A 10859-nucleotide genomic window follows, 5' to 3' on the forward strand; every position below is an offset into this window, starting at 1 on the left:
CTGCTGAACGAACATTTGCTATGTCGTACGTGTGTAAGACGGAGACAACACATGCGGGTATCACGTCCTCTTAAAATGTTTATACTAAGGATAGTAGTTCTTCATATTGGTAATATAAAATAAAATATGTAAAATGAGATTAAGCGTTTATTATGCTTGGACCATTTTTATGAATTATAAAATATGTTGATGGATTAATATTTATTGTTAAAATGTTCATATAAACCATATTCCCCATATTATCTTCCAAACCCACTACCATACTATGGACTCATTATACTTAATACACGAGTTAAATAACTCAAAAACTACCCCATCGAATTTTTATTTTGAAACTTTAGAATTTTCTGGAAATGCATCCGTTACATAATTTACTCAAGAAAAGGGGGTTTTCATTAAAAAACAGAAACTTCTATGTCCACAGAACACAACTTAAGTAGTAAAAAAATCTCAAAAGGGTAAAAATATGGTCATAAAATAAATTTGAAAATAGGTAAACGCATTATGTTTTGGAGAAAAAGAGGGTCAACTGTGGGGACTGAGAATGCTTGGTGAATCAATCTGTATACTTTGAAGATTAAACGCCGATGAATGCAAGCACGTGTATACTCACAATTACACACTTATAATAATATATTATATAAATTGTTATTATGCTGTACCTATATGACCTGTGTGTTATAGCCTATAGGTACCGGCACAATAATATATATGCTATATTGCTATATAGGTGCTATAAACAATATATTATAGGTAATTTATAATTCATATTATAACAAAGCTAACAGCTAACAACGGCATTCTTAACAGTTAACTGTATAGTGTTATAGTGTTATATTATAGTGTTAACAGTTAACTATACAGTGTATATAATATGTAAGTAGGTATGTAAAAAGTAATCATCCGTGCTCGTTATGTGTAGCAAGGTATATACCAAAAGTACAGTACCTAACTCAAAAATTGACGATTTTGATTTACACTTATTTTATTACAGTAAGAATAGCATTATTTACAATGCAACAGTCGAATATAGTGTATCATGTCGTACTGGAATGAGTTAAACTGTTTACCTAATATAGTATGACATTAAGGTTTTAAAAATTCGATTATCTCAAAATCTTCAGTTTTTAGTATGGTACCTAACTAGGTACATTAATGCAATCACAGCTAGTGCGTTGTACCTATGAACACTGCATTACTTTGTAATACCTATACGCATCATTAGGCGGTAGGCGGTCAATACCTCAGCTGCATATATCAATTACCAACTACCTATTACAAACGCAAACTCAAAACCAAATCTAAACGCGCGATTGTTTGTCTTGTACTACAGGTAGCAGACACGCCACAAGAAATACCATTCTTGAGCGTTCTCCAGCACCTGCTCAGGATCGACCCCAAAGAAGCCGTCAGCGACATCGTCTGGGATACGGCCGAAACGCTGGTGCACCGTTCGACGTTGCTCGAGAACCGACAGGACGCATCGCGCCTGTTGCGCACGCCAAGCGTCCTCGGCCAAAGTCAACCCAGGGATGTGGGTTTGCGGGTGTGCTGTTGTGGGCGCAAACCGTCGTTGGGCCCGTCGAACGTGACTTCACCCACGTCGGTCGCCCCTCCGCCACCGCCACCTCCGCCGCCACCGCCTCCCCAGCAGTCCGCCGGGAATCCACCGCCACCGCCACCACCTCCGCCGCCGTTGATGGGCATACCGCCACCGCCGGTACCCCCAGCGCCTTTCTTTCCTCAAAATCAGCAGCCTACCGCTGTCGAATTAGCGCAACACACCGGAAAACGGTTCCTCACGATGGGCAACAGCGGTTCGGCCACCGCCGTGGACGCGCCTCCGCCGCCACCCACGGTGTCCGCGGTCGCTAAACTCTTACCTCAACAAGAAACCCCTACGCCCAAAGCCAAAATGAAAACTATTAATTGGAACAAAATCCCCGACAACAAAGTGAGTTTTTAAAAAAAAAATTATATTGTTGTGCTTACGTCTTCGTTGCAGTCCACGGAAAACGTAAAAATGACGAATAATATAAATTATATGTATACAAAAATTATAACAATGATTATAAAATCAAACATTGTTAGGTAACCGTGAATGAGAAAGAACGAAGTTTTGAAATAATAACAATAGGTTTTAATTAAAACATTTACATAGAAAATATACTATATTGGTACACGCACGAATTCTGTTATACCCAATCTAGGTATACTATTATTATAATATTATTGACTTCATTTAAAACTATTTTTAATAATAATACATTTACATGTATTTAATATTAACTTTTGCTTTATTCAAATCATTACAATAAACTCTTTTGTAGGTTTTTAAACAATTTAAACATTTTTCTAAACATAGGTAGATAGCAATATTATAAATTAAATGTCTAAACAACATATTTGGGTGCCTATACAGACATTTATATACAGTTATAGTTTCATATTTATATGGGATGTATTAAAGTGACGACATGTGGCGTAGCTATCATAGGGCAAAATGGAGCAGTGCTCCGAGGCCTCAGAGCTCAGGGTGGCCTCACAATATTACTTGTACATTTTAAATTTTTATAAAAATAATATTAGTTTAAAAAGGGGGCCTAGTTTATTTACTGCCTCGGGCCCCTTTCCCGTCGAGCTAATAGCCACTGATCCAAACAGATAATATAGGTAAATAGGATTTTTCATTAAGTATCTATAAATAACTATCAATCACCTATACAGTTAGGAGGTGTACATTTTTGTCTTTAATTATTTTACTCGAGTTAAATGTTTATATTTGTGGAATCTAATGAATCTAAAAATGTAGGTCGTTGGACGCCATAATATTTGGTCACTTGTGGCCAGAAGCCATCAAAATTCACCCATGCCAGATCTTGATTGGTCGGAAATGGAAGGTTTGTTTTGTCAACAAGCTCCTACAGCACCAACTAGTCAAAGTGGAGTGTTGAACTTCAGATTAGGCCAAGATACTAGTGAATGTGATAAAAAACGAAAAGAACCAACAGAAGTAAATAGATAAAAACTTTTCCGTTTTTAACAATACAATTTAATACAATTTCAATCAAAAAAATTGTTAATATTTTATTGTTAATTGTTATTGGAGATATTATATTTCTAATTATTTTTGAATATTTTTGAATATTTCAGATTGTTTTATTAGATGGAAAACGAAGTTTAAACGTTAATATATTTTTGAAACAATTCCGAAGGTTCGTAGTGTTTGTACTAAATATTATGTCTACAATAGCTCTTATATCTATACAACGATTACCTATATATGGTTCATATTTTCACTTTTCAGTTCAAATGAAGATATCATACAGTTGATTCGCGATGGTGATCATGATGATATAGGGGCAGAAAAACTGCGTGGTTTATTAAAAATCTTACCCGAGTTGGATGAATTAGAAATGCTTAGGGCTTTTGAAGGAGATAAGACCAAATTGGGAAATGCCGAGAAATTCCTGTTACAACTCATTGACATTCCCAAGTAAGAAAAAACTATAAAATGAACCTTCAATAATGTTTTTCGCCCTTAAGCCATAACTATGTTTTGTAATACAAATGTTTCTGTAATTTTTATTTCTAGTTACAAGTTACGCATTGAAAGTATGTTATTAAAAGAGGAATTCGCATCAAATATGAGTTACCTCGAGCCAAGCATTAATTCAATGATCGTCGCTGGTGAAGGTAATAAAACACTTGATATTTTCTAATGAAATTCATAATACAGAATTTATGGTACATGAAACAATTTAATTTAGATTTAATGACGAACAAACGATTCCAAGAAGTACTTTATATGGTGATTTGTGCTGGGAATTTTTTGAATTTTGTAAGTTGTTGAAAAATTTCAAAATTGTTTATATGAAAAAGTTAAAACATGGCATTTGAAATTTAGGGTGGCTACGCAGGAAAAGCTGCTGGGGTGAAATTAAGTTCCTTACAAAAACTCACTGATATAAGAGCTAATAAACCTGGTATGAATCTTATCCATTATGTAGCACTGGTAAGTACTGCAAACAAACATGCAGTTGAATTATCAAATAGTCAGGGGAAATAATGTTGTTAAATTTTTCCAGCAAGCAGAAAAAAATAGAAAAGATTTACTAAAATTTCCTGAAGAGATGTCTGTATTAGAAGAAGCTACCAAGTAAAATATTTAATATAATATGCTATTAGCTCATTAAAATACGTTCCATTACTTATACAAAGATATTTATAATAACTTAATTAAACATTTTTTTTAATAATATAAACATATATTTATAGTACCTTTAACATGTATAATACAAGTTTTTATAACAATAATAATTAATAGATACAGGTTCATTTTTTCATCTGCCTAACAGATATCCATCATAATTAAATGAAAATTCCTGATATTTAAAATATATTATCCACTCCATATAACGCTAATATTCAACATTTGATTTTTAAATACTAATACATTTTTATAATTTTAAATTCTAATACAGAATATTTTACTGAATTTATTTATAAATAGTATAAAATATGTAACTATCGATCCCAAATTTGAAACTATTGTGTACAATATTATGCATTAATTATAAAAGGTTATTTTACGACTAAATACTTAAGGATGTTGTACCCGAATGTGAAGACTTCATCATTCATACTAACGTAGAACAGTAAATTATACGTTCAGATTTTTAATATATTAAACTATTAGAGTGAATTTACCTATTATTAAATTTTAAAGTAATAATATCATAAAGGGGTTCTTTCAGCTTATGCCTTATATATTATTATATTACCAATTATATTATGTGATAATTTACTGTTTCAAAATTCTCATAACTTGATTCAATATTAAAACATCTTAAGAAGCAAACATGGGGCCCTGGATAATATTCTTACTCAATAATAACAATAATATCTCATTTAATAATTAGTCAATTCAAATGAGTATTAAAAATAACATACTAAAATGGATTTCTCTCAACGTACAATTTGGTATGTTATATGCGTTAGTAAGACAGGCCAAAGCATCCGCGTACGATATCCTCCTAATAAATAGCCTTTATGACTTTAAACAATATTTTTTAAATTTGTTTTTACTAATTGGTTGGATAATTCAATTAATAAAAAATAACTTTCTTTTTTAGGACTACAGTAGAACAGTTGCAAAACGAAATAAATGCTTTAGATTCAAGGTTCAAAGTTGTACGTAAACAAATTGAATTGCCCAATACCGAACAAGATATTAAAAATCAAATGATAGAATTTTTAAAGGTTTAAATATTAATAATTAATATTATTTTGAAATGACAAACGATTTTTATTATTATTATTATTAAGTTATAAATAACAAATTTAATAGGTTGCCGAAAGACAAGTTGGGGGCTTACAAAGTGATATTGCTGAATTGGAATCCATGAGGAAAACATTGGCCGATTTCTTTTGCGAGGATATCAACACATTTAAATTAGAAGAATGTTTCCGAATTGTTCATAGTTTTTGTATGAAATTTAGATTAGCAGTGGCTGAAAATGAACGGAGAAAAGTACAAGAAGAACAAGCTTTAGTTCGAAGAAAACTGAGAGAAGAACAGTTAGCTGTGAAAAAACGTTTATGTAAACTAAATAATTTATAAGATATTATGGTTTTTAATTAATTAATAACTACATAACATTTTTATATTTATTATACACTTGACAGTGACCAATGATCAACAAGGCAATGGCTCTGATGTTGAAAGTAATCTAGTTGATTCAATTTTATATGATATTCGTTCAGGATTTCCTCATAAAAAGAGTTTTGATAAGGTATGTGTATTTAAATTAAATAAAAGTTTTGAGTATTCTATAGGAACTATTCTATTTTTATTTATTCTTAGGGTAAGAGACCACATAATGCTACAATTGTGACTTCAGAAGACGATAATATATCAGTATCTGGTTCACCAGCTGTGATTAGACGAAGACTTGGTGTTGTCGATAATCCTAATAAAGAAGATAATCTATCTCCAGGTATTTATTAGGTTATAATATTATTATGCATATAGCAATTAATTTTGTCGATTATAATAATTTTATGTTTATATTATTTATAAGATGTTACTCCAAATGGAAGTTTGCGTCGTAGAAGAAGTAGAGTGCCATCAGAAGAAGATGAAGTAACATTAATGGATTTCTTGCGAACTTCTAATCAAGATGCTCCACCCGTATCAAATATTCAAAGAAAATCATGGGGTAGTTTAGGTAATGCAAACTATTTTATTTAATATAAAAAAATTAATTATATTAAGACATCAATTTTTTTGTTAAACAAATTTCTTGGTCAAACACCAAGAAATTAAAAATGTAACTAACATAAATCAAAAATAAAACTATAAAAGTAAAATTTCTAAATTTCTATAAATAGATAAGTTAGTCTAAATATTTTGAAAATTGTATTTACTATAAAAAATAATAATATACCTAAAAGTCAAAAATCACCATCATTATTTTTTTTTAAACTATAACAAAACAATAAAATTGTTATTTTATGTTTTTGAGTGTCAAATTATATTAAAATTTGAACCTCAGGCGCTTATAATGCAATAATGGAAACATTTAGTGAACATTTCAACCATTTCCAAAATGTTGTTGAGATTAATATTTACCATATTTTATTCATTCATTTTACAGACCGTTCATGGGCAAGGAGATTCAGAGGAGGTGGTAAAAAGAGACCAGACTTATTAAGTGCTGATTTCAGCGCTGATAGAGAGCGAGCAAATTCTCCATCACCAGTAGTAGAAACCAAGTCAATTGTATCTACAGCAGCATCAACTCCTGAAGAAGAATCTAAGCCAAAGTAAAATAAATATAAAAACAAGTTGTTATGTCAAAAAAAAAAATGTATTGTCATATATTTATAGAGCATGGAGACAAAAAATTGAAGCATGGCTACAAGAAAACGAAAAAGAAGATAAAGATTCTGATGATTTACGACGCAAGACTCAACGAATACAAAATAATAGACGATCATTAGAAAATGACTCCGAGAGTGATGGACGTAGTAGCATTTTGGATACATTACCTGAAGGAAAATTGGCTGATGCTAACAAAGATGGATATAAAAGAGTATATGCTGATTGGAGACCCACTATTGATAAAACCGATGTCGTAGGCGTTATGGAAGCAATTGCTGGTAAGTAAAATCTTTGAATTAGCCAAGAACTAAAATATTAACTCTAAATTGTTTTAGAAGCTCAACCTCCAGTCAAAGATAAATCTCAATGGCGTAAATCTAACTTAAATGTACCAAATACATCAGAAGAAACTGATAGCAATCTAAAAAGAAGTAAAAAACCAACTTCTCTAACTAATTTTGATAATCATAGCAAACCCTTACATGTAAGTTCATAGATTTGATATCCATTATTTAAATTAAAAAACTTAGTTCAGGGTTATTAATTATAACTCATATTTAGGCTATCAAAGAAGAAGACAGAAGAAAAGGTTTTATTGAAAAACTAGGACAGAATGTATCAAACCAAGATTGTTTAACAGTTTATATTCGAGGAACAGATCAACCTGAAATAAAACCTATTATAAGAAGTCCATCCTTATTAAGAAAACAATTAGCCTGTCCGGATTCACCAGAAGAAAAATTATTACCACCATTCGCCCCTAGACGAAAAACTTCAGATTCTACTAATCCAGGGGATGTAACTGATAAAATTGACATTGATTCAGATAATATAGAAACACCACCAACATCACGTAGGCAAATTGTAAAACCTCAGTCAATTCCATCAAAAATTCAAACGGTTGAAGAAGAAAATCTAGGAGATGGTCAATTTGATAGATTTTCAGCAGCCAGGCGTACCCGGAGATATAGAAAAACTCCAGAAGATGATTTAGGTCGAAAATCAGAAGGATACGAATCACCAAAAGCCAACGAGGAAACAGATGTTCGGTTGAAAAAGTGGAAAGATAAACTAATGTACAAAACATCTGAAGATGATAATAAGGACTTTTCTAGAAATCGACTATACTCGTCTATGCCTAGGACAACCAGAAACCAAAGTGTTGTTGATCACGGTGATATTATGAAAGCTGTAAAAATTTATGGACAGCTTACCCCAGAGAAAAGTATTTTAGAGCCAAAAGCTCTGGATCGAGTGACTAAGATAAATCTTCATGATAATGATGAATCGTCAATTAACTTGAAAAGTGAGTTCATACCAGAGATCAGAGTGCAAGCTTTAACACCACCTATAAAAATTAGAACTGAACATGATTTAAATGATGAAGGGTAAATAAAACTGCTAATATATACTTATTTTTTCCTTTACACTTTATATTATTATTGATTTTGATTTTTTTGTTTTTTAGTTTTGAAGAATCTGTAAGTTTAATGTCAGCCGAATCACTAAGTCAGGAGACTTCTTCGGGTAACTTTGAAACTGAAAAACCAATCCCAAAGACGATAGCTAGAGCTGATAGTAGTGGAAGTAACGATACTAATAGCAGTAGTGGACCCGTTGCACCTACCCTAAGAAAAACAAATTCACTCAAGTCGTCTATTAAACCTATAGTAGTAAGAAAAACTGAGTTGCCAAAACGGACAAGTAGTTTTAGAACTCCACTGACTAATCAGAAACCAGTGGTGAAAGTTATTCCTTCAATTAAACCTACAATAAAATCAACAGCCGTTCAAAAGCCAACTATAGCTAGAACCATAAGTGCACCAAAGCCTGTTGAAAGATCAAGTTCTAAAAGTAGCTTGCGCAGTTCTAGGAGTTCGCTAAATAGTTCAAACTCTGTCAGCACGGTCAAAAAGATACCCGGTATTGCAACCTATACACGAGCTATCAACGACCTGACAACGGATTTGAAGTCCAAAAAACCACTGAATGCATTGCAACTGCACAACCGCGATACACCTATGGCTAGCAGAAGCAGTAGCAGTGGCAGTAGCATTGCAGTTCCTGTAAACAAACCAAAGCCAAAACCGTTGAGCACTAGTTTCAAAGAGAACCAAGGCAGGTCCGGTATGACAGGAATGTCACCTTCCAGGAAATCGTTGGGATTCATGAGACCAACTGCTGCTAGTACCGCAAAAGACTTGGTTGACAGCGGCAAACCAATGCCTCTAGTCAAAAAAAATTTTAAATAGATATTTTAAATATATATAATATGTTAAAGTTGTCAATTGTCACCACATGGGATACATACCTAATACACTTTTGACGGTGAATTACAATTAGATATGCATGTGGTATTAATATAAATTTTGTACCTATACTCATTACTGTGCTATGCAATTATTTGATGCAACTTTTTTATTATGAATAAGTTTGAATAACAGAAATGTTTGTTAATTGTTAATAGTATATTATAACCGACAAACCGTTGGGTCAAACACTTAATTAGTTTGTGTCGTTATGATTTACATGTTTTCGTATACAATTTTGATGATAGACACAAAATCACACATTTGATATTATGAAACTGTTGGCTCAACAAATATATTTAAAGACAGTCTGAAAAAAATTATGTTCTAAGATAAAACTCCAAGCAACAATATTACAGTTTAATTTTTTTAATATTTTAACATAATGTCTACTATATGTACAACTGTAAAACTAACTATTTATTCGTTATTGATTAGAAATTAATTTTTAAAATTATAATGAAATGTTTGAGAGACCTACATTGAATAATCATTTACTAAAAGTAAAACTTCAAACATAGTTTACTTTAGTTAAATATATTCACATAAATTTAAAATTATATTAGTATTGTTGTATACATTTTTTTTTTACTAATTTAGCTTTATTCTATATCTATAATTTATTATATATCTGGTATCTAGTCAGAACACATTGCTAAACAATCAAAATGGTGCCTTTTGTAAGTATACTAGTAATAAAATAATTAAAATGTGTTATTCTTTTCAAAAATTATTATATATTTTTAAATCAATACTTTTTTTAAATTGCTAACGAGATTTTATTTTTATATTTCTAAAAATTTGTTAAATTGTATTTTAATTTATCATTATAAAAAAATATATATACTTATATAGTTATACCATGTACTCATCATCTACAATTTACTAAATTCTATATCTGTCTTACTAACAATTCTTTTATTGTAATACATTTTTATTGTTTTGTAATGATCGAATTTCAGTTTAATATTTTATTATAGTAATAAAATATATATAAAAAAAAAAGTAATACATTCATGGTTATTCGTTAGCAATCCTAAATGGGCTGAAGTTTTGGGCTCGCATATTTTATGCATTGTGCTGAGAACAAAATATGCGTCCACGTTGCTTGTTCATACTACATGGCAATAAATATATACTTTATATCATCCATACCAAAAAGAGTGGACAAAAAAATTTAGGTACATATTGACTCTTACCTATGCCATATATAATGTAGTGCCCCATTACCGTGTATTGGCGTAACATTAGGGGAAAGGCTTAGCTCAGTTCAACTTCTATGCTGCGTTCACACGAGACATGTCTCAAAAATTACAATATTTATTGGATTTTTAGTTAATGCTTTGATATGGCCCTATAAGAAATTAAAAGATTGTAATTTCAATTTAAAATGTAAGGACCTAGTTATGATTTTTTTTATTTCGGATATCCAACACGAGAATACCTAATAAGATTTAATTGATTAAGAGGATGCATAGGCGCAACTAGGGGGCTAAGTCCCCCCAGTTTTTTCTGTCAAGTGTATTTCTAGTTTTTAATTTTTTGGGGGAAAATATTGTTGATAATATCAACAATGTGAAGTTATCAATGATAACAAAAATGTCTTTTATCCACGCTGCATATTGTATAAAATGAAAAAGACACTTATTTAGGTATTTTAAACT

At 31.1% G+C, this 10859-nt stretch overlaps 1 protein-coding gene across 3 annotated transcripts in view; it reads left to right on the forward strand.

Annotated features, from left to right (window-relative positions):
• The window catches only part of LOC100159987 (formin-J), a 42663-nt gene extending 32492 nt beyond the window's left edge, over positions 1–10171 (forward strand). For 2 of the 3 annotated variants that reach the window (XM_001948057.5, XM_029488293.1), the window contains exons 7-24: positions 1334–1954; positions 2813–3013; positions 3154–3215; positions 3308–3496; positions 3596–3696; positions 3771–3841; positions 3908–4015; positions 4089–4159; positions 5136–5262; positions 5351–5603; positions 5689–5795; positions 5867–5999; positions 6084–6230; positions 6660–6828; positions 6893–7164; positions 7222–7370; positions 7448–8274; positions 8355–10169. In XM_001948057.5, coding sequence (XP_001948092.2) covers positions 1334–1954; positions 2813–3013; positions 3154–3215; positions 3308–3496; positions 3596–3696; positions 3771–3841; positions 3908–4015; positions 4089–4159; positions 5136–5262; positions 5351–5603; positions 5689–5795; positions 5867–5999; positions 6084–6230; positions 6660–6828; positions 6893–7164; positions 7222–7370; positions 7448–8274; positions 8355–9138 — 4392 coding nt within the window. In that variant the 3' untranslated portion in view covers positions 9139–10169. Of the gene's footprint in view, positions 1–1333; positions 1955–2812; positions 3014–3153; positions 3216–3307; positions 3497–3595; positions 3697–3770; positions 3842–3907; positions 4016–4088; positions 4160–5135; positions 5263–5350; positions 5604–5688; positions 5796–5866; positions 6000–6083; positions 6231–6659; positions 6829–6892; positions 7165–7221; positions 7371–7447; positions 8275–8354 lie in introns of all 3 variants that reach the window. The other variant, XM_016806485.2, reaches the window with a different exon arrangement.
• Positions 10172–10859: the final 688 nt, after the last annotated feature.

The sequence above is a fragment of the Acyrthosiphon pisum genome, chromosome A1, assembly GCF_005508785.2.
Source record: "Acyrthosiphon pisum isolate AL4f chromosome A1, pea_aphid_22Mar2018_4r6ur, whole genome shotgun sequence".
Classification (NCBI taxonomy): domain Eukaryota; kingdom Metazoa; phylum Arthropoda; class Insecta; order Hemiptera; family Aphididae; genus Acyrthosiphon; species Acyrthosiphon pisum.